This window comes from Rhinolophus hipposideros (genome assembly GCF_964194185.1).
Source record: "Rhinolophus hipposideros genome assembly, chromosome: 20".
In the NCBI taxonomy this organism is placed as follows: Eukaryota; Metazoa; Chordata; class Mammalia; order Chiroptera; family Rhinolophidae; genus Rhinolophus; species Rhinolophus hipposideros.
The window spans coordinates 50,969,713-50,993,148 of record NC_138066.1 but is presented as its reverse complement, the minus strand read 5'-3'; the positions used below and the strand labels follow the sequence as shown (position 1 = coordinate 50,993,148).

Sequence of the window (23,436 nt, the reverse complement as noted above, 5' to 3'; positions counted from 1 at the left end):
AGGGCACCGAGTGGGCTCACGTGGGGACACATCGCAAGCGGAAGCCCGGCTGGGGGTCCTCACAGGCAAGGACTGGGCTCCTGTGACTCTGTTTCAGAAACACACCAGGCCCCACGCAGGATTCGCACGGTCTGTGTCGTTCCAGGTGCGCCCGCGCTCTCCATCCTCCTTTCCCACGGGAAGGCCGGGGGCGAGGGGACGTGAGGACAGACCGGCATCAGACGCGGTGCGTGCGGGAAGCGTCTGTCCTTGGGGAGTCGCCTGTCCCCGGGGAGTCGCCTGTCCCCGCGCTTTGCTCCCGCGAGGCCCGCACCCGAGGTCAGGCCGGGACCCGCTCGCCACCTGCCCGAAGCCAGCGAGCTGCTCCGGGTGGAAGGTACTGTTTTAGACATCGCAGAAGCCACGCGTGGTCGTGGGGGGACGGCGCTTCGGGAGGCGGGCGGTCAGGGAACCGCGCGGAGCCCGCGGACACTTGTCGCCCGCCCAGCTTTGCTGACCGGCTGCCCTGCTGGCCCCTGGCCCGGGTCTTGGTGACAAAAGGCCCTAGAGAGTGAGACAGCCCGCCAGGTGAGCACGGGCGCGGCGCTCAGGCCGCAGGTGCGCTCGCCGCCCGCGCCCCGCGCGGAGCCCGGAAGCAGACGCCCCACGTGCTCTGCGGGAACTCGGGTCTCCAGCCACGGGGCGGGCCGGCTCCGGCTCTGCGTGCTTGCGTCATTGCGTAAGCTGGCGGGGCCGCGGGAGGGGAAGGTGACGTTTCCGGCGCGTAGAGAGGCTGTGGGCGGGCTCAGGGGGAGGGGCCGTAGCCAGCCCCGCCTCTTAAAGCTGCCGAGGCGTTTCTGTGTCCCGCAGCGCGGGCCGCGGGCCGCGGCGTCTTTAAGTGTCGCCGTGACACGTGTGTGAGGCGCCGAGGGCCCGGATGGTGAGTGTGCGGGGCCCGGGCCGAGCAGACGACCGCGCCGCGGGGCTGCAGCGAGCCGGGCAGGGTCAGGTAGGCAGGGGTCGGGGGAGGGCTGCGCGTCTGGCCAGGGCGGGGGTTCCTGCCAGGCCTGGGGCGCGGGAAGGCGCACCCGGGGGCGCTCCGGTGCGACGTGCGTGCGTGTCGCTGAGGGCCCCGGGGTGCGCCGGAGGCCCGGGGGCGTGCGCTGCGGGCTGTCCCGGGCCCGCTCCGCTGAGCCCGGCGGACGCCGACCGGAGGCGCGGGGCCCGCAGAGCCGCCCCCGGGGCCTGGCGCGGAGGAGGCGCGGAGCGGGCCCGTGTCCGCCGTGGGCACGGCCCTTGCGCGCAGAAGCGCCGGTTACGCAGCATCCGGACTTGCTGGCGGCTTAAGTCAGAAGGGGAGCGCGCCCGTGAGCGGCGGGGCTGACATCTCACGTGTCCGTTCAGGCTCGGCCCGGGGCGAACCCCCCCACGGCCCTCGGGTCGCGGCCGTGGGAGTGGGAGGGCGGAGGTGCGCTTGGCCGACGCCCGCCGCTCCCCCGGTGCTGTCGGCTCCCCGGGCCCTCGGAGCCACAGGAGCTCCCAGACGGACGTGGCCGGGAGGGACGCTGAGGCTCGGGCCTCCGGGGAGGCGGCCAGTTCTCTCTCCTGGCCGGGACCGCGGGGTCCCCACTGCTCTGCGGACGGGCCTGGGGGCCCCCCGTGCCCCCGCCCCCCGAAAGCGCCCCGGGGAGGCCCCCTCTGTCCTCCTGGGTGCCCCCGTGCCCCCGCCCCCCGAAAGCGCCCCGGGGAGGCCCCTTCTGTTCTCCTGGGTGCCCCCCGTGCCCCCGCCCCCCGAAAGCGCCCCGGGGAGGCCCCTTCTGTTCTCCTGGGTGCCCCCCGTGCCCCCGCCCCCCGAAAGCGACCCGGGAAGGTCCCCTCTGTCCTCCTGGGGGCCCCCCGTGCCCCCGGCCCCCGAAAGCGCCCTGGGAAGGTCCCCTCTGTCCTCCTGGGGGCCCCGTCCCCCCGCCCCCCGAAAGCGCCCCGGGAAGGTCCCCTCTGTCCTCCTGGGGGCCCCGTCCCCCCGCCCCCCGAAAGCGACCCGGGAAGGTCCCCTCTGTCCTCCTGGGGGCCCCCGTGCGCCCGCCCCCCGAAAGCGACCCGGGAAGGTCCCCTCTGTCCTCCTGGGGGCCCCCCGTGCCCCCGGCCCCCGAAAGCGCCCTGGGAAGGTCCCCTCTGTCCTCCTGGGGGCCCCGTCCCCCCGCCCCCCGAAAGCGCCCCGGGAAGGTCCCCTCTGTCCTCCTGGGGGCCCCCGTGCGCCCGCCCCCCGAAAGCGACCCGGGAAGGTCCCCTCTGTCCTCCTGGGGGCCCCCGTGCGCCCGCCCCCCGAAAGCGACCCGGGAAGGTCCCCTCTGTCCTCCTGGGGGCCCCCGTGCGCCCGCCCCCCGAAAGCGACCCGGGAAGGTCCCCTCTGTCCTCCTGGGGGCCCCCGTGCGCCCGCCCCCCGAAAGCGACCCGGGAAGGTCCCCTCTGTCCTCCTGGGGGCCCCCGTGCGCCCGCCCCCCCGAAAGCGACCCGGGAAGGTCCCCTCTGTCCTCCTGGGGGCCCCCGTGCGCCCGCCCCCCGAAAGCGCCCCGGGAAGGTCCCCTCTGTCCTCCTGGGGGCCCCCCGTGCCCCCGCCCCCCGAAAGCGCCCCGGGGAGGCCCCCTCTGTCCTGGGGGCCCCGTCCCCCCCGCCCCCTAAAGCGCCCCGGGGAGGCCCCCTCTGTCCTCCTGGGGGCCCCCGTCCCCCCGCCCCCCGAAAGCGCCCCGGGTAGGCTCCCTCTGTCTTCCTGGGGGCCCTGTCCCCCCGCCCCCGAAAGCCCCCCCCCCAGGAGGACCGGGGCCCCCTCCCCCCAGCACGTGGTGGACCAGTGAGTCCAGTGCGGCCCATCCTGGAACCAGGAGGGAAAGACAACGTGCTTGAAGGAAAGGTGTTCGTTTGCAGGTCGCTGTGTCCGAGTTCGCGTGGAGGTAGAGAAATACGTGGATGAGCGGGGCCGTTCCTGGACATAAACCCGGAATCTCCAGACAGCATCCGCCCCGTTTCGGACACGGTTAGCAGGTGTGTATGTCCAAGGGCTTGCTGCTGATACGGGGAATTTCCTTGGGGTTCCTACACCTCAGACAGGAATCATTTTTAGGTTGTTGCTTAATGTTTCGGGTGAAATCGGTGACATCGAGGGGGGTCTCTCTGTCAGAAGTGGAAAAATTATGCTGAAGATCTGACTCCCTGAGGAGTGGGCTACGGGATGGGTGCTCTTTACTTATCTCGCGGTAACTTGGGTTAAGTGTCCCGAGCTCTGCTTTTCCTCCGGCCACTCAATTCCTACACTCTTGCCTGTGGGCCCACGTCCATCCACGGGGACGTGAGTCTTGCCTACAACAGGGACACTGTAGGGGGGTTTTCTGTGTTTCTTTGTTTCTGGGTGTTGATAAGCTTTTGTTTATGGGTCTCAGACATGATGTATCTGAAATTGGCCGTCAAGTCACACGGGGACAGGAGAGGAAGGAGGATGGGTCCTGCCTATTAGTGATTATTGACCCTGAATAAGGGGAACGAGGCGGTTCACTGCTGTTCTCTCCACGTTATGTATGTTTGAACATTTTCACAGTAAAAAGTTTTAACGTACCTTAATTTTATGTAATCGTAGTACTTGTGGATAATAATTAAAGAAAAAAAAATCCACGTTGAGCAGACTGAAAATTTGGTGACTCTTAGTGCTCCTTCGATTTTTTTTCTTTTTCTTTATTTTGAAATTTTACAGGTTCATGACATCTGAAAGTGGGAGATCTGTTACCTCTTACTCTTTAAGGTGCAGTTTAGGCTGGAGTTGACCAGCAAATGTGGGGAGACTTTCATTCACTGGTTTTGTCACTGGCGTGAAGGTTTAGCAGTAGATTAAATGGCCACGTTTTCATACCATGCCTGTTGCTCTAATCTGTAGCTACTAGTTGGCTCAGTTTTCCTCCCGGCTCTGCCTAGATCTGCCCCTGTGATATTCTTTCAGCCTTAATGCCCACCGTTCTATTCTGGTACGTGTTTGCCCTTCCTGCTTCCGGTGCAAGGCATGGGGCTGATGAGATCGAGGGGAGAGAGAGAACTGCCTCACGGGATGCTCTGTTCATCCCACAGGTTCTGACGCCCACCCTGAGCGACACGCTTGCAGCTGGTGATTTCACAGGCCAAAGACGAGGGGCACGCGTGAATGTGAGGTCCCAGCCCCACGCTCGCTCAGTGGGACCAAGAACCTGACCTCATGCTGCAGCAGCAGTGCACCCAAGTTCGGATGTCTCAGGTAAGCCAGGCAGGTGTCTGCGCTTCTTTTCCTTCTTCCTGGTTACCTGTGTGTGACCCAGTAGCAGTGTTCAGTGGTGAGAACCCTTAGATCATCTCCCACGAAATGTGCTTTTGTCTCCTCAAGTCAAAGAACTTGAGCTTGCTTTGGTTAAAAAAAAAAAAAAAAAGAGTTACGTTTTCTGTTCTTTACAGATACTTTTATAGACAAAGAAACTTGACACATACGGAATTAGATGCGTCATGATAAATCTGAATGGTTTAGTAAGAGGTGCTGGAGGGGTCCTTTCACTAGAGCAGAGGCTTAGGGGTACCTGACTGGTTGGTTTTCCTGTGGCAGGCCGGACACTGGCCCTGAGGGGGTCATCATTTTTCTGATGGGAGTGAGCAATTTAAGGAACTTATTTTTCTAACTGTGACTCAAATCGTCCTTGAACTTCGGCTGGGATGGTTGAGCTGAGAGGCAGTGGGTGGGGAAGAGAAGCGGCACATGCAACTGTAGCCACGGGAGGCGATGGGGGTTTCCTGTTTGTTGCAGTTTCTAGCTGCATCTAGTGCCTGTCCTCCAGCATCAGCACGCGCCCGTGCTTGTCCCACTACTTTCACAACTGCCTTGCGTGCTGTTTTTGTCCCTGTTTCACAAAGACTAGGAGACCTGTGGAAGTCACAGTGATTGTCCCTGGTAGTTATAGCTAATAGCTGACGGACAGCTCAGGCCTGCGCATTCTGGAGCCCGGAGCTGCCCCTTCCCTACTTTAAGTTCAGGCAGTTGTTGAGATAGTTCACATTCTCACACAGAGTCTTCGAAATCTGTGTGTCTTGCACTTACTGCACTTCTCAGCCTGGACTAGACTCCTTTCACATGTTCATGTGTGGCCCGTGGTCTTCGACAGAATATGAGTCTGAACAGACACGCATACCCTAACTTGCCCTACTGATACCTTTATTACCTGGATTTTTTGGCTGTAACCAGAGTGTCTTACGAGAATTGGTGTTTCCCTGGTTTTGAGCAGACATTAGGACCACATGGTCACCTTTTGAAGGAAACTGCGCCCAGCACGATGTTGTGTCACTTGCTGAAGAGATGGGTGCCGCAGGGGTGACCTGGCCTCTTAATTGCAGCAGCTGTCTGTCTGGCGCAGTTTGTGGCGGCACCTGGTCCTTTTGAGAGGAAAATCATGGCCTCTCCTATGTTCGAGTGCTTGCTAGTAGGTCTCCATGTTTCACGCCTCCTTTGTAGGGTTGGCAGCCACTCCTGAGAAGCTTCTATGGTGGCTGGTATCCGCAATGACCAGAGGGGATTTTCAGAGAAGAGGTGCTTTGTTCCTGGGACTTGCTTACTCGTCGCTCTGTGTTCCTTCTCCCCACAGTGATGCACCATGCCAATTGTCGATAAGTTGAAGGAAGCCCTGAAACCTGGCCGCAAGGACTCGGCTGACGATGGAGACCTGGGCAAGCTTCTGGCCTCCTCGGCCAAGAAGGTCCTTTTGCAGAAGATCGAGTTCGAGCCAGCCAGCAAGAGCTTCTCCTATCAGCTGGAGTCATTAAAGAGCAAATATGTGTTGTTGAACCCCAAAACGGAGGGAGCCAGTCGCCACAGGAGCGGAGATGAAGCGCAGGCCAGGAGACAGGGTACAGACGCCCAGTGTGCTGCCAGAAAGGGCCCCACTCTGTGTTGACCAAGTGGATGGCGGAAACGTTGACTGATGAGTAGGAACAAAACCAGAATGTGGTCAGAGAGCTGTGAATTTTGTACGCGGTCCATGGATTTAGTTGTCCAAGTAGCGATACGAAGTAATGCTACGGGGTTGGTCAGAAAGACACGTGTGTCCTTAGCTAAGATTTTTCTCAGAACTTGTGTGTGTTGAATAGGATCCAGAGCAGGGCTTGGAAACAGAAAAGAGACATGGGGTGGGCTGCCGAGCACCTGGCTTCTCCAGCTGCGCTTGTGCGTCTCGTCCTCTCATCCAGAGGACTGAGCAGGACTTGAATGTAGTCCTGAGCGGTCTGGAAGGTCCGTGGGATGACTGGTTTGCTCCTGGGCTTTCTGGGACCTTCCAGTAAATGGGAGCGCTGGTTGCCCCTCGGTGCTGTGTTCTGAGTACGTGCATGCCAAGTTTACGGGTCAGCAGTTTCATTCTGTGGCCTACCTCTGCATGGACTTACTGTCATCCCCCTTCCCTCCCTGTCCCCTTCTCTCTCAGGCAGCGAGCACGTGTATGACAGCGGCGGCGGGGATGGTGTTCCCGCCCCACAGAAAGTGCTCTTCCCCATGGAGCGGCTGTCTCTGAAGTGGGAGCGGGTTTACCGTGTTGGAGCTGGACTCCACAACCTTGGCAACACGTGCTTCCTAAACTCCACTATACAGTGCTTGACCTACACACCGCCTCTGGCCAACTACCTGCTCTCCAAGGAGCATTCTCGGAACTGTGAGTAAGAGTTCGCAGCAGGGGGTGGGATCTGTGTCACGGGAACCGTGGCCTCCTAGTGAGACAGTCTCGTGTGCTTGTGGCACTACCATTCCCAGCCTGGACCAAATTTGGGAGTGAAGTTCATGACACAGGAACTGATAAAATCTAGGTTTGAGTTTGGCCCACTGCAGGACAGGCCTAAAAGCGAATCACTCAGGTAGAATAATGGTTTCCAAACTTCTGAAAATAATTACCTATACAGAAAAAACGGTTTTCAAAAGATACCTCCAAAATAATACATTCTATTACTTTATACACCTGTTGTTATAACAGGGTTTTATGCACACTATGAAACTTTATGCCCTAAAGTAGAAATTTAAAATGGGTAAAATAGAGATGAAATAAAATATAACTTATTAAAACTGATGAAAGTAGAAGAGAGTCTGAATAGACTTTCAACTATTAAAGAAATTAAATCAGTGCCTCAGAATCTTACTATGAAGAGAACACCAGGCTGAGATGATTTAGGGGTGAGTTTTAATGAAACTTTTAAGAGAGGGATGTTTCCAGTATTTCACAAGCTCTTCCAGAGAATAGAAAAAGAGAAAACTCGCTAGCTCATTCTGTGAGGTTTTTATTGTTTGGATAACAAAATTAAACAAGCACAGCGTGAGAAAGAAATTGCAGTTCCACGTTACTCATGAATATAGATAGAAAAACTACACAAAACACTAGGAAGTTCACTAGTCTTTTAAACACCAGGAGCTTTTAAACATGTAGGCTCATCCTACGATGCGGGGTGTTCTGGTGTCAGAAACTCTCTAGTGGGAGCAAAGGACGGTAGTTAGAGCTGTGCCCTGAGGCTGCCCCCTGGGTCTGTCCTGGTTCTGCCACCTAACAGCCGTGATCCTTGAGAATGTCACCCGACCGACTGTCAGAGTTTCCCATTCCTCATCAGCAAAGTAATAATATCGTCTCCCCCATGGTGTTGTTGTGAGGTTTGAATGAATTGTACAGGGTGCTTAGAATAGAACATGGCACACAGTAAGCACTATGTGAGTGAGTGCTAAGTTTGCTATCTTAATTAATTATTCTTACTATGTTAGTAGATTAAAGGAGAAAGGTCACCTGAAAATAGATGCCAAAAAAATGTTTTTATGGCACACTCTTAACAGAGTAGCAATAGAAAGGAGTTTCCTTATCTTGATAAAGGGTATCTACCCAAAACTACAAAACAGCCTTTTAAATAGGGCAATATTGCAACCATATCCATTAACATAAGAAGTGAAATAAGGATGGCCATGAGCACCACTGCTGTTTAAGATGCGTCGATCCCCAGAGCAGTGACGTAGGAAAAGAGGAGGAGATGACACTTATTTGAAAATGGAACTCCTGCACAGAAAAGCAAACCAGTCTGTAGACAAATTAGAAAATTGGCAACATGACTAGATATATCACATCAATAAACAAAAAGTTAGTTGAATTTCTCTATACCAAACAATAGAGTAGTGAACGACGTTTTGCTAGTGTAAAAAAGTTAATAGCAACAAAAACGATAAAGTATCTAGACCTAACTTTACCAAACCGTTACTGAAGGGTGTTACAGTATCACCTACACGTGGGGATGTGTGACTTCACAGAGGAAAACCTCAGTATTATAAACATGTCGGTTCTCTCCACACTGATGTAGAGATTAATGTAGCTCCAGCTGATTCTAAAATTTATATGGAAAAGAAAAGCAAAGAACCAAAAATCACCACGACACTTCTGAAGAAGAACATTGGAAGAGAGTTGCCCTACCAAGTACTATAAAGTCCCCTTGTAAAGTTACAAAGATGACCATGTCAGTATTGGGTCAGGGAGAGATACTCGCCAATGGAATAGAATGGAGAGCCCCGAAACATGTATTGGGAAATACGGTGTTACATGTCAGCTTCTCACGTGTCTCCCATTTTAAATAAATAGAACTTAAAAAAAAGCAACTCAGGTTTACAAATGGAAAAATTGAAAATGGATCCCCATTTCACAGCATACACACAAAGGATTGAAAACTTAGTATCAAAAGTAAAACATAATGAATGCTTTTGTAACAAATGGGCCACTATCTCTGGGACCTTGGGAGGGGAGATTTCTTAAACAAGACTCAGAAAGTGCTACCCATAACAGGAAAAACGGATACGTTCCGCTACGCTAACATTTAGAACTTTTGTTCCTGAAAAACGAAATTAAATGGCAGTGGGGAGCTCCAAACTGGGAGATGAAACCCGGGACACATAAACAAAGGCGTGGTGCCAAGAAGAAAGGAAGAAAACAAGTCAACAAGGAGACTGACACTGAGTAATTAAAAAGAGACAAAAACCATGAAGAGGCATTTTACAGAATGGGAAACTCGTGGCCAAGAAGTACAGGAAGAGCTGCTCAGTCTCGCTAGTGATCAGGGAAGTGCCACCAAAACTACTGTGGGGGAGGACCGCACACCTTTGACACCGGTCTGAAGGCCAGGTGTCAGGGCAAAGATGACGGGGGCTCCTTGCACACGCCCGGTCCCGATTGGCATAACCACAGTAGGTCCTCAAGGCACGTCCTCTCGGTACAGTGTGGATGAGACCCTAGGAGCTTAACTCTTGTTTACATCAATTAGCCTACGGCAAAATTGGTTTTGTTATACATCCTCATTTTGCTTAGTCTCAGGGCCTGCCGACCCACGGAGGACTTAACCATGCTGTGGAAAACAGTCTGACATAACCCAGCAATTGTACTACTCCAGAAAAGCTCTGCTAGCATACACCAGGGAAGCTGCATAAAACTGTCTACAGCGAGACATTGCCAGCAACTCAGGTGCCCATCAACAGGATGGTTATATGACTTAGGGCGCAGGCACGGGGGACTATTACACCGCACTGCAGTTCAGAAGCATGACGGCATTTGAGGAAAAAAGTCCAAGCGAAGAAAAAGTCCCTGGAGACTGCATACAGCATGGATTCCTGTTTCTAAAACTGAAAAACAAGGCAATTTTGTGTTTAGGTATAATACATATGTGTGACAAAACTGAATGATTTTTAAAAATTGGTAAACAATTAAAAATCAGGAAATTAGGACAGAACCAGACGCAGGGAGATGGGAGTAGCACGGTTAGGATAAAAATTTGGGGTTGTATGATGTGTTCAGGGATATCCGTTAAGGTATTAAAAAAAAGAAAAAAGAAAGAAAGACGGCCATACTATGGAAATTAGTATTTTTAACTGTCTTGTCATTGTAATGGCTTTGTAGCAGCGAAAGCCAAAAAAGATATCAAGGCACAATGTAGACTTTTAAGATGAAGTTGATTGTAACTTCCAGTAGCCATGGTGACGTAGAGCCTGTTCTGGGTGGACTTTTAGTAAGACCTGACTTGGCTGTCTTTGTTTCTGTCTCATAAAGTTGGTGATAAGAGCCCGCTCCGTATGTGCTCCCGTGTTCCTGGTGGCTGTGCTGGCCTGGAGAGCTGCCCTCCCCCTGCTGTGTCTGTAGGAATCTGGGAGCTGCTCGGCAGCTTTGTGAGGGTTGATTTAATTAAACGTCGGCGACATCTGTAAATCTGTCACAGTCCCACGTAAGCTGCAGTATGTTGGGAGCAAGAGCATGAGTTGGGAGCAGCCCGGATCAGCAACCTCTTCCTGGGGGAACGGCCGTTCTTCCCAAGGATACCTGTGTCCTCGGGGAAGGGGCTGTGGCACTCTGCCTCCCTCCGAAATGGTAATAGACCTTAGCTTCGGAGCTTTTTTAGAGTAAAATTATTCAGAGACCTCAGTGGGCACGGGCTGGCTCCTCTCCGCCTTGAACGGCTGTGTGAGGATTCTCAAGGACTCCGAGAGTACCCCCTGGACGTGACAGGGCCTGCTGTACGTGGAGCGCTGAGCGCAGCTCCTGCGGCACCGGGATCTCGCGACAGATAAGACCAGACAGTGTCCGGGAGGGTAAATCCTACCCTAGAGGACACTTCCCCAGTTTCGGTCGCCGTGTCCCAGAAATCATGGCTTTAACCTCATGTCTGTCCATGTGCCATTTACCTTGCGTGTTGCCAGGGGTTTGGAAAACCCAATTTCAAGTACTTCTGGCTGAAGTGGTTACTTGCCCTATTTCAGAGTGATCATTTTCAGGCTCCCAGTCGGCAGCATTTTACGTAACGATTAGACTTAATTTCCACACGTTTTATGAGTTAGATCTTGAAAACGGGACTCTTTGTTTGGCATTTGTTAAGGTTTATGTTAAAGTTACTTTAAATAACATTTGGGGTGTGGTTTGTTTTTTTGCCTAAATTTGAGCCCTCTCCACCATTGTTGTCATTTTTAAAATAAAAGTAATAATTGGATATGTGTAGAACAGTCAAGAAAACTCTAAAATGAAAAATAGAAGCCTCCCCTTTCTGTAAAGGCAACCTCACGAACGGACTGTTGGTGTCCCTCCAAGGAGAATTTTTGTGTCACTACTAGCATATTTTTAAAACTTTTTCATGTGTCATGGTAAACACATACCACCTACAATTTACCACTTTCCGGTGTCCTGTGGCATTAGGCACATTGACACTGTCATGTCCAGGACCCTCGGTCTTCCCAAACGGAAACTGTCCCCATCAAACACTCACTCCCCTCCCCACCCCAGCTCCGGCAGCCTCCCTTCTCCTCCCTGCCTCTACAGTGTTAGTCGTTTTGTGACTGACTTAACTTAGCGTACTGTCCTCAGTGTTCATACTTGTTGTGCCACGTGTCAGAATTTGTTTTTACGGCTGAATAATACTCCATCTTGTGTCGATACCATATTTTTCCTCCATTCATCCGTCGATGGACACTTGGGTTGCTTCTGCAGTTTTGCCCTGTGATGCTATGAATGTGGGCATCCAGATACCTCTTTGAGACCCTGCCCTCAGTTCTTTTGGGCCTGTACCCAGAAGTGGGATTGCTGGATCCTGTGGGAATTCAGGTTTTCATATTTGGAGGATGTCGCGTCCTGCGCAACAAGGGCAGTGAGGGTGCGAGAAGGGGCGGTTTGGGTTAAGTTTTTAAGCAAGAAACAAACAGACTTATTGCAGTTACATCTCTCCGAAGGCCAGGGGTCTCTCAGTCTCAGAGGACTGGAGCCCAGAATAAAGCCGGCTGGAGGTTTTTATTGAGAGGTCTACAACTACAAGAAAGCAACATTGTTTCTTACACGGTCCGTGAGGCTCCAATTACCCTTTGTCTTTAAACAGCGAAGCACAAGGTCCCAGGATGTTTTTACTTAAAGCATGTACCTTTTCAGGATCAAGTCTTTCACATTGTAACAACTCCACTGAGGGAAGTGGAAACAGGTACAAGGGGAAAGCCAGAGCCGGCAACAGACTTTCCCAGGCAGGGGGAAGGGGAGGCAAGGCCCCTTCCCATACCTGTCCGAGGCAGCTCGTTTGGGGTCCCCACGCGGTTCCGCCTGGCTTAGGTTGTATCTCCCGTGAGATATCTTACCTGTCTTTGGCTGCAAACCATCTTTTGGGGACCAGACAGAGAGACATAAGGTGTAAACACAAGGATGGAATAGAGTCCCAGAAAGGCACAATCTCACAGACTCTTCTTTCCTTAAGGAAAGACATGGAGGGACAGTTGGCTAGGCTGTTGTGTGACTGCAGGAGGATCTGTCAACAGTTTTCCATGGCAGCTGCACCATTTCACTTTCCTACCAACAGCGCACGGGGTTCCAGTTTCTCCACATCTTTGTCGGCACGTGTTATTTTCTGGCTGTAAACACTAGCATTTTGTGTGAGTTTGGTAAGCAGGCTGCGTGTTGTTTCATCGCTGACTTTGACAGAGGTCTGAGTAACTGCTTAAGTGGGGGTACTGAGGGGGAGGTTGATCGGGGTTGAATTTGGTGTTGCGAGCTGTGTATTTAACGCTGTATACGAGTCAGCAGTACCTCGCAACACTGAAGATGTGCTTGCCTTTGGGCCCAGACATTTATCTTGCAAACGAGGACACAGGTTTGTGGCAGCAGAAAAGGAAAGCTGAATGTGTGTTAGTGGAGCGTATGTGAACGAGCTGTGCCCTGTCCGCTCAGGGAAATTCTCCTGGAAGGGAAACATCTGGCGCTTGGTCCGGCATGGATTTTAAAAAGCGGGCAGTGGAGTGGGACAGGCTGCCTGTTAGTTTCTATCAGGAAGCCCCCACGTGCAGCTGCAGCCCATTTCCTGTCTGTGGGCGCACACCTGTGTTAGCACAGAAGTACATCATGGGAGCAGTGACGAGTGACCTCAGCGGCCCTTCTCCTGAAGAACCGGGGAGAATGGGTTTGGAGGGGCTTCAGCTAGCACAGCAGTGCTTCACCTGGAAGCACCTCAAATAGGGTTGGGGTGGAGTCTTTGCACTTGTCTTTGTGTTTAAAATATCTCATCATTTTACACACGTGAAGCCTTCCACTCTCTGGCCTAAAGCCGGAGCAGGAGCAGACGGTCTCACAGAGCAGGCGCTGGCGCATGTGACCTGCGCACCCCACAGGCAGGGCTGGCTGCACACTGGTCCCCCACGTACGTAGGCCTGGTGGCCCCCCGGCTGGATGTGTGGCCACGGGTCCTCACAACGCCTGATACAGAGCACGAGGCGTCTCCTGGGAGCAGTGGAGCAGAGGTGCCCACGCCTGAGGAGCAAGCTGCGGAGGTGCCAGGAAGCCCTAAACCTTGTAGCCTCCTGACCGTGGTGGGCTGCAGCTTAGAAATGAGAGAAACGTTTTCCTAACCTTCACCTGGAAAAGCAGACTTATTCTTTCCATAAGTAAATAGTGTTAAAGGTATGAGAAGGACTCGCCCAGGTCACCACGTTAACCTAGGGTAGTGGGGAGAGTGTTAGGGTTACAGCCGGGGATGGGTGACCCCGGATGCCCTCCAGCACAGGAAATACTCCTGAGAGGTCACTGAGCCGGACGCGGGGGTCAGGGCCCTGGCCGGGCCGTGCTGTCCAGTTCCTGTGTTAGGTGCGAGTCGGCGTGGGAAGTTCTGTCAGACGCCTGTCCTTCACAGCCCGCCTCGTCCCTGCCCACAGGTCACCAGGGAAGCTTCTGCATGCTGTGCCTCATGCAGAACCACATCGTCCAGGCTTTCGCCAACAGCGGCAACGCCATCAAGCCCGTGTCCTTCATCAGGGATCTGAAAAGTAAGAGTGTGCTCCTTATACAGGCCCTACTACCCCCTGTAGCGGGTGCCGGGCCATGGGTGGGGAAAAAAGACGAGTCAGGGATGGGGTCTCGGGAGCCCTGAGGGTCCACGTGGCAATAATTTGGTTTTGAGACTGCTGTGGGCCGGGGGCTGGGGAGGGCTTTGTGCCGGGAGGGGTGATCGTTGTGAAGAATGGGCGGGTTTGGGCCAGGCTGGGCGGCGGGGGTGTTGCAGGCAGGCAGGTGACATGAATGAGAGCTGGGAGACGAGACAGGGTGGGGGAAGTGTGCCAGGCCACACGCAGTCAGTCAGAGCTCCCCACTCCTTGGCGGAGGAACCAGGACCGTCGGGGGGTGAAACCGACGTGGACGAAACCGATGTGGACTAGCGCTGTGACGTGGTTACAGTCGTCTGCGTTCTGTGTTGGCCCCGGAAACTAGGTCCTCAGCGGACTTCGTACTCTGAGTGCTTGCCGTTCTGAGGCATTGGTGCTTTCCTGTTAAGTGTGGAGGGTTTAAACCCTCGGCTCTTCCTGAGGAAAGCACTGCCGTGAGGAGTTGTCCATGGGACATAGAAAGTTCACGTCGAGCTCTTGTTCCCTCATTGGCCACTTTGCAGAAGTTTGCTGGGAACCCCTGGGCCTGCTGGGGGCTGGTGACAAGCGGCCATGGGTGGTGTGGAGAGAGGCAGGAGCTCCCCCTCCCAGTCTGACGCCTCTTTCTTCCCTCTGCAGAGATCGCCCGGCATTTCCGCTTTGGGAACCAGGAGGACGCACACGAGTTTCTGCGGTACACCATCGATGCCATGCAGAAGGCCTGCTTGAACGGCTGTGCCAAGTAGGGGCTCCACTGCCCTCCCTTTTCACACTGAAGGGGGACGGCCCTCTGCCTCCCCTCACTCCCGGGCTTTCCTCTCTAGGTATTTGCGTCTGGGTCCTTGACCCGCTGACGCTCAGATAAGGGGTTACACTTGCTTCCCGGGAAACGCCTGTCCTGGCGCCTTCCGTAGCCTGGGCCGGTGTGGTAGGACCAGCCGGTGCCCATATGCGATTCCTGCGACTCGCGGGGGGGCGAAAAGGGGGAGGCTTTAGCCAGTCTCTTTGAGGGCCTTCGTTTTTAAAAGGGTTCCTGTCTTTTAAAAATCACCCATTATTTTGATACAGAGGATGGGGCAGTAGGAATTATAATGTAAAGATGAAAGAACTTGAAAGCACACAGGAAAATTTGAGGGTAGGAGTTTATAATTTTTGAGATTTCACTCTGCCCAGTTATTTCTTAATTTCAAATTTGGTGTTGCGACACAGGGACAGCTTTATGCTGAGTGTTTCCTTTTGTGAAATAGTTAACTGTCAGGAAGCCTTTTGTATCATTCCTGCATTTGTGGGTTCAGACAAAAGAAAATAGGCAGGTAACCCCCCCATTTCGTGGCCGTGGCCTAAGCTCAGAATAGAGCTGAATCCTCGACTCACAACTTAGGAAGCGAACCTGGAATGTCCTTCAGGAAAGTTTGTTGAGTTGCAGCAACAATGATGGGAAACTTGGTTTCAGTGATGAGATTCTTATATAAATAAGCCCTGAGAAAGTTTACAGGGCTTCCTTGCACACCCCTCCCTGGCTGGGCTGACATCTCTGTCCTGGCCACGTGTCCTCCCCGTCCCTGAAAGGACACAGGCTTCCCTCCTGCCAGGCACATCCTGCGTCTGCCCTGCCACGCACTGTCCTGCCCTCATGCTGTCCTCGCAATGACTGATCAGTTGAGTTCCTTGCGGGCGGCCTCCTATATGAGGGTAGAGATGTGGTCCTTGAGTTTGAGGAGCTCAGTGTAATCGGGGATGACATAACTAGTTGGTGCCTCTGCTGTCACCGTACTAAGTGCTATAGTGGAGGGACACTGCTCCCAGGAGCATTCCACCGGGGTCACCGTCAGGAGGCCTGGAGGAGTGACCCTGAGGCTTAGATGGCAGGGAATGTGGCTGGGCTGGGCGAGGCCTGCCGAGGCAGGTCATGTGAAGTGTAACCTCCCTGCAATGCAGGTGGTTCCCAGCCCTGGTCCCAGGGTGGAGTCACCCGGGAGCTCTTAGGACAGTAACTGACCCTGACCCCGTGCCAGGCTGATTAGCCAGACTCTTGAGGGTGGGGGTGGGGAAAATGGCTAAGTCGGGTCTGGGGCTGTGGGTGGGGAGAAGTCCAGGTCTGGCCTGGGAACGGGGAAGTGGTGGCCACCATTCATTCAGGGCACAGAAGCGGGCAGGTGCTGGTGGCAGGATGAGGGCGTGAGATGTCGGGTGAGGCAGGAAGCTTACTGAACATCTGCCCGTGAAAACGCTTTTCCTGGTCTGGAGTGAAATGCGAGGACGTGGGAATGGCTCGTGTGGTCAGCCTTCTGCAGAGGAACTCACCGAATTGAATGTGCACGTGGAGGGAGGGGCCTTTTGGTTTCTTTGTATTTTATTATTTTTTTAAAATGATTTTTAGTTCGACTTGTGAACAGTTGTAATATTTCTGCTTCGTGGAATTCCCGTTTTCGTTGTGCACATTCGCTGTGCACTTGAGGGCGTGGGCTCCACGTGTCTGTACGATCTGCGCTGGTGATGGTGGGTTTTGCCGTCTGTATCCGTGCTTGCTTTCCTCCCCTGGTCTCAGTACCGACGACGGCCTGTGTCTGTCTCCTCGCGTCTCCTGCAGCTGTTGCTTTGCGTTCACAACCCTCAGGACTCCATTGAGATGACCGAGTGTTCTTTGTCACATCTGAGGCTTTGGGGCTCCACTTTATTGTGCCGCCCATCGGGACCGCAGCCCTGGCCCTGCGTGCTGACGCTCCCCTGGCCCGTCTCCGTCCTGAAGCCTTTGCTTTAGGCATGCCTAAGGCCTCATCTTGTTTTGTGAGCCAAATTGAAAATCTGCCTTTTTATAGATAAGTTCAGCCCCTTCACCTTTATCGTTGTGACTGAAGTTTGGTCTTGACCATCCCATATTTTTCTGTTTCATAATTATTACACAGCATACTGGCTGCGTTTCCTTCTCTATCTGATGTTGCTTGTTTGTTTTAAGCTTTCGTGTGGCATTTAGGAACACCTGCAGTTTTGTTCCACTGACTGCTCTGTACCTGCGCCCTTTTCTATACCCTTGGTCCTCTTTTCTGAACCTTGAGTCGGTTTGTCAGTTTTTAATGGTGTTGTTCGCCGCCTCCCCCCTCCCCGCCCTTAAATCTTGGTTGCACTATTTCTTATTTTATGGGAACGTAACAAGATTTGTCTATTCTCCTCCCATGTTTGTTTCCATCTTTCCTTCAGGCTTAGCCCCCAGGCTGCCATGGGATGGGGGCTGCCAGGTTTGGGAGCCTGAGGTTGTACACTCTTTCGGCCTTGTGATGAGTTAGTATTTGACCTTTCTGCTTAGAGGACTTCAGGGCAGTTTTCCAGATAACAGAGACCTGACCAATGACAGTTAGAGGGCGAGTCTGGGGCTTAGACGGCCTCTGGACATGTGTGGACAGAAGTGTTCCTACTAGTGTAACAATCAGCTATCAACTGCAGGCAGGTGGTGTCTGAACACCACCACTTTGGGGTCTGCTGTGTTCTAACTATATTTGAAAATCCGCAGCAGTCAATCAGGCAGACATTGCCAATCAGTGTGACATGCTGTCAAATGTGGTGATTTCTTTGTGAAACTTACTGGATTCATCCTCTGTTGCCAGGGAAAATGATCTTGCCTTGGTGACATTCCCCACTGAAAGGGGCTCATCTCAGGAGCACATATTGGTGTTATTTTTTTTTTTTAATTGGGGAATATTGGGGAACAGAGTGTTTCTCCAGGGCCCACCAACTCCAAGTCCTTCAGTCTAGTTGTGGAGGCCGCAGCTCAGCTCCAAGTCCAGTCGCCGTTTTCAATCTTCATTTGCAGGGGGCACAGCCCCCCATCCTATGCAGGAATTGAACCGGCAACCTTGTTGAGAGCCCGCGCTCTAACCAACTGAGCCATGCGGCCGCCCCTCCAGAAGCTCAGCAGCAGCTCGTTGTCTTCATTCTAGTTGTGGAGGGCGCAGCTCACTGGCACATGTGGGAATCGAACCAGCGACCTTGTTGTTCAGAGCTCGCGCTCTAACCAGCTGAGTCATCTGGTCACCCCATGGTGTTAGTCTTGTTTCTTTGTGGTAAAGGCCTTTTTTGTTAACTTCTGGAAATTTTTCTTGCATGCTAGTTTCATAAGTTGTTTATGATGTTTTACTTTTCCGAGTCTCTACTTCTTAGCTGTGTTCATTTCAGCTGTTTTCTGTCTGACAGCTGTCGGGTTTGCTGCCCTCCTCCCGTGGCTTCCCGCCGTGTCATGCCTTCGCTGCGTTTTTGTCTGAATGTCTGCTCGGTTGGGCACCTTATAATGCAGCCTTCATTTCTGACGCGATTGTGTCTTTTTTCCCCCAAGTCTTTTCCCGAGTTCAATTAACTTCCTCCTTTTTTTTTCTCTTTTTAATTTTCAGTTTTAAAATTTCTTACTCGAGGTGGTTTTTATATCCCCAAACGCTTGTTTGAGGATCTGAAATCCAGCTTGGAGTTTTGTGTTGCTCTCTTCTGCTTTATGCTCATTTTCTAGGGGCTAATTTTCTTCAGATGAGGGGCTTCGTTCTTGTTGACTGTTTTCTACTGAAAGCGCCTTTGATAGGTTCAGGCTGTTTTCGTTCGTCTCCTGGATTTGGTGGCTTGCCCGGCTCTTAGCCCAGGCGCCCCCGTCTGCCAGCCCAGTGAAGTGCAGAGCACTGGATCCAGTGGGTGTTTTCACTGTTTTTCAGGCCCCTAAGTTTCCCTTTTGCTTCTCTTGCCCTTCACGACCTTGTCCCCTGAGGGGCCTGCCTGCCTTTGCCTTCCTGCCCGGAATCACTGCCTTTTGGGGGCTACCTCCCCAGTGGTGTCCTGGTACCTGGCGCCACCCACGGCTCTCGCACTTCGTGCCTTCCATGTTCTAGTGGGGGTTTCATGAGACTCTCGAGCCGCCTCTGGTTCCCCTGGTCTCTTCCTCACTCGGTTTTTTTCTGGATCGCCCTTGATCTCCACTGAGGGTTGCGGGGGGAGTGTTTGCAATAGCTTGCTGGAATCTGGCTTTATTTTCCTACTTCCAGGTGATTTAAAGTTTGAGCTTTCTCTGTTTCAGACCATCTGAAAGTGGGTTCTGTGCAGTTCTCTTTGTTTTTGTTACAGCTGGTTTGGATGGCTTGGCGGGGGGGTCCCCTAGGTCTCAGCAGCTGCCATCACATTCAGCTACCCTGGAGTTTGCAGTTTCCTGGGAGATTATGTCCTTGCTAGTTTGGTGAGTTAAGTGTCCCTTTGTTTGATGAATGGTGGCGATAGTGGCCATTCATTTTTCATTTCCTAACTTTGCAAAATAAAAATTTGGTCACTCTCGTGTTGGTCCCCCACATGTTTTGGCGGCATTTTCCTCGATGACCAGAGTCTGGGTAGCCCAGCCATAAATAGTCACATAGACTGGACGAGAGGCTGAGATGAGGGTACCGTGCCATCACACGCTCTGCAGGTGGCGAGAGGCCATGCGTGTGGGGTCTCCAGGCGGCCACGTGTGGGGAGAGGAGCACTGGCTGAGGAGTCAGGAGAAGCACCTGGAGAGATGGGGGAGCAGGAGGGTGTGCTGGGTGGAGAGGGAAGCTTGTCCCAGGGGCGTGGCTGCACGGTCCAGTGCTGTGGTGTCTGTGAGAAGACTGAAAGGTTGACCAGATTTGTGTCTTGGTGTCTTGGGGACTGAGGAGTGAGTCAGCCAGATTCAGTGGGTTGCACATGAGAACCAGGCGCAGAGGCCAGATGTGGGGTGTTTCCAGAATCTTCATTGCGTGAATAGCCTCAGTGTCTAGGCGCGGTACCGTGTGCTCTGAGCAGCCCTGTGGGACAGGCAGCGGCAGCTGAGGCCCAGGCCAGCAGATCTCAGTTAGTAAACGGGCCGGCGGTTCGCATGCAGGTTTGTCTGACCCCGAGCCCATGCCCATCTCCACTGCTGTGCTGTGGCAAGGACACTGTGGGCTTTTTGTCCTGCTTGTCCCTCCTCCCCCACTTTTCACCAGATAAGAGCCAATTGAGACTGAGCGGTGGCCATGCAGGGCTGAGGTGGGTGGGCTCCAAGAAGACCGGAGACTGGGTGAGCGCACAAGTACATTTCTTAGGCTTTGTATTTTCTGTCAAGTGGGGGGGCGAGATCGCCTGCTCAGAGGGACAGAAGGGGGTCATGAAGACTTGAGGGGGCTGTTGTGGGGAGCGGGCCTGTGGGGATCAGAGCGGTGTGGAGAGACCACCAGGCTTTGCAGGGTGGTGTGTGGGAGTGTCCCATCGTCACACTGTGGGGGTAAAGAAATGGGAGGGGTCCTGGGTGGGACTGGCCGTGCTGCTTTGCTGTCTCCTGTCATTCGTTTGAGGGCTTGTGGCCTCCTTTCCAGGTTGGATCGTCAAACACAGGCTACCACTTTGGTCCATCAAATTTTTGGAGGCTATCTCAGATCACGTGGTAAGTGGAGACGTTTTCTCTGCCTCTTCTTGTCAAGAATTAGGAGATTAACAGGGAAACGATGAGAACTGGCACCAGGCTGGGGCTCTTTCCTGGCAGGCGGACCTGGGCAGTGCCAGAGGCCTTGAGCCTCGTCTCTGAGACGCACACTTGCCCTGTGCTTTGCCTGATGGGTACATGGCTCCTGGGAGGAAGCTTGGAGCAGAGCGTCAGGCACGTGTAGAGCGAGGATGGCATTTTCCTCTGAGTCCCTTAGCTCCTCAGATGTGACCACTACCCTTCAGCTGGGCCGTGAGTGCCTGCGGAGGCCAGGGTCGGTCAGGAAAGGAGTCCGGTCTCTCCGGTCTCTGGGCACGTTGGGTTTGACACACTGCTCCTTGTGAACTCAGGTTGTCATGAACGCGCTCTACCAACGCTGGGGTTCTTGCGGGCTGGTGTGCCGAGAGCGTCCCTCCCCGTTCTAGGACGTGGGCCCTGGGCTGTGTGCCCGGCACCTGTACCCATCCCACTGCCTCTCTGTTTTGTTGCAGTGAAGTGCTTGGTGTGCAGGAGCGTCTCGGACACCTACGACCCCTACCTGGACGTGGCGCTGGAGATCCGGGTACAGACCTCGGTCGTGTGCATTCGTCAGGCAGGACAGAGGGTGAAAACCCCACACCCCAGAAACCCACAGGCCATGTTATCCATATAGATAAGGAAAAAAAGACTTAGAATCCTTAAAGTAGGAACCATCATTTCTGCCTATTCCTTTCTAGCCTTTTTCCTACACACAGTCCTTTCAGGGATAAAATAAGGACAAAATGCAGTTTTGTATCCTGAGGTAGGACAGTGACTGCCCGCTGTGCCTCTAGCCCAGCTGAGGTCGTCTTAGCCTGGGGCTCAGAGCAGACCCAAACTGCAGCCCTGAAAACCAGGGCTGATTCCCGTGGTAAGCCTCCCAGGTTTGAGATTCCTCATCAACAGAGAAGGGCGGGCAGCTGGGTTCCCCCATTCCTTTGTAATGTGTCTTGAGTCCCAGAAGGTGGCAGCTAGTTGTCCAGTTTTTGTGCAAATGAAATTTTGTGATTTGCTGCCTCAGCCTGAAAAACACCTTACATTTGGCATTTCTCGAGTCAGCCTTTTTCTTCTGCTGTTTATTCTCTTCCTCATTTTTGTCCTTCTCAGCAAGCTGCAAATATTGTGCGCGCTCTGGAACTTTTTGTGAAACCAGATGTCCTGAGTGGAGAGAACGCCTATATGTGTGCTAAGTAAGTTTCATTTTGCTCGTGGCAGGAAGACCAGGGCATCCAGAAAGACGTAACATAAGTGACCTGATCTGATGCTGGTGTGCCTCATCCCTCGTCCCTTCCCCTCCCTCAGAGGCGACCCTGTTCACATTTCTCGAGTACTATATATATGTTTTAAAGCCAGAAACGTCTAAACAACCCAAATGAATGCCACCTGTGGCTTTTATAGCTGACACCTGCTCAGCATTTACTGTGTGCCAGTTGCTGTTCTCAGTGCCTCCCAGGTATTCACTTGTGAAGGAGGTACTGGAATTATCCCCATTTCACAGGATGAGAAAACCGAGGCACAGAGCGATGAGTGGCTGGACGCAGCCATCTGCTGCAGAGGCCGTGCTCCAGCCAGTCTGCTGTCTTGCCTCTTAGATGACCGTGTACTACGGCTTCCGTTTCTTAAGTTTTCGTCAGCATTTTGCCATTTCCGCAGATGTGGATCTGACCCTGTTCTTTTAAGGGTTGTACAGGGTGTTACTTTATATGTAGGTCGTTAAAAAGCTGTGAAGAATACTTTCCGTAATTATGCTTCTCAGGTTTGTCATTCTGGGCCAGAACACTGCCTTCCCCGCTGTGACTGTGTCCCCTTAGCTCTGAGAGCTGTCCACTGTCCTCTGTCCCCTTTCTCTTGGTTTCCGTGTCCATTGGCTCCGCCCAGTCGTTTCCTGCCTGCCCTCCTGTCACTTGGCCACCTCTGCTTTCTTCTTGTGTGATCCCAGAGTTACTTTCCGTGCACCTTCGTTAGTCTCCTAGTTGGGAAAGTACCTTATTTTTGCTTTAGACTCTCCTTATTTTTGCTTTTCTCTAGTCTGAGTTTCCCTGCAATAGCTTTTCTTGGCTGCAGTGGCGTCGATGTGATTGTTAGGGACACAGGAGGCCCAAATGCCATTTCGGAAAACCCTGCTGTGATACCGTGGTTAACCTGCTGTGAGGACACAGCCTCAGAGCCTGAGCTGACACCTCTCCCACCCCCCTTCCTCAGATGCAAGAAGAAGGTTCCGGCCAGCAAGCGCTTCACCATCCACAGAACCTCCAACGTCCTAACCCTCTCCCTCAAGCGCTTTGCCAACTTCAGCGGGGGAAAGATCACCAAGGTGAGCGCTCACCCCAGTGTCCCAGCCTGCAGGGCTGGTGGTGCTTTAAAATACAGATTCCAGGCCCTGCCCCAGAGCCAGTGAATGCAAATCTCTGGAGCGCAGGGCCCAGGAATCTGCATTTCTGTGAAATCCCTAGGTGATCGTTCTGCACAGTCAAGTCCAAGCACCACTGTCTTACTAGGGTTTCCCCACCTTCTGCCTGTGCTTGGCGTGGTCCTCGCAGGGAAGGTCAAGGTTTCCTGAAGAGCAAGTGTGATGGACCCTGCACTGTGCAGCCCTGGTCCCCATGTCCTGTTTTGTGTCTAAAACGGGTACAGTTACATGCTGTGGCTTTTTGTGGAATGTGGAGTAAAAGCTTCCTTTTTGCACAATGGCATTTTAATAGAAGATGTCTTGTTTCATAAAAGTCTGGAAACCTGTTCTCAGTTGTCAGAGCCTCGTCATGTAGTTTGGAGCAAAGTGCTTGTCTGAGCCTCAGTTTCCTCTCTGGCAGTGGTAGGCGGCCTGCTTCGACCAGCATTTCCCAAACTGGTGTCCTGCAGAGCGTTAATACTGTGCTGTGGAAGAAAGTATTCTGTGCTCAACAGAGTTTAGGAAATGCCATGCTGAAGTTAACCAGTTCTTTTCATTGCAGGCCTTCTCAGACAGAGCCTTTGGGAGCTAGGTTGCATTTTGAATCTCCCGGAAGGGAAAGTATTATGAAGGATTTTCTAAACTTAGTTGTCTGGGGATTCTTTCATCATTCCT

General features: G+C 53.2%; 1 protein-coding gene across 2 annotated transcripts in view; it reads left to right on the top strand.

Moving 5' to 3' along the window:
• Positions 1 to 780: 780 nt before the first annotated feature.
• Positions 781 to 23,436, top strand: part of USP36 (ubiquitin specific peptidase 36) — a 36,083-nt gene continuing 13,427 nt past the window's right edge. Inside the window, exons 1-11 of one of the 2 annotated variants that reach the window (XM_081028694.1) lie at positions 781 to 988; positions 2,902 to 3,018; positions 4,090 to 4,252; positions 5,622 to 5,883; positions 6,456 to 6,680; positions 13,703 to 13,813; positions 14,549 to 14,651; positions 20,248 to 20,315; positions 20,846 to 20,916; positions 21,480 to 21,562; positions 22,575 to 22,686. In XM_081028694.1, the coding sequence (XP_080884820.1) occupies positions 5,631 to 5,883; positions 6,456 to 6,680; positions 13,703 to 13,813; positions 14,549 to 14,651; positions 20,248 to 20,315; positions 20,846 to 20,916; positions 21,480 to 21,562; positions 22,575 to 22,686 (1,026 nt within the window). In that variant the 5' untranslated portion in view covers positions 781 to 988; positions 2,902 to 3,018; positions 4,090 to 4,252; positions 5,622 to 5,630. Of the gene's footprint in view, positions 989 to 2,901; positions 3,019 to 4,089; positions 4,253 to 5,621; positions 5,962 to 6,455; positions 6,681 to 13,702; positions 13,814 to 14,548; positions 14,652 to 20,247; positions 20,316 to 20,845; positions 20,917 to 21,479; positions 21,563 to 22,574; positions 22,687 to 23,436 lie in introns of those variants that run through there. The other variant, XM_081028695.1, reaches the window with a different exon arrangement.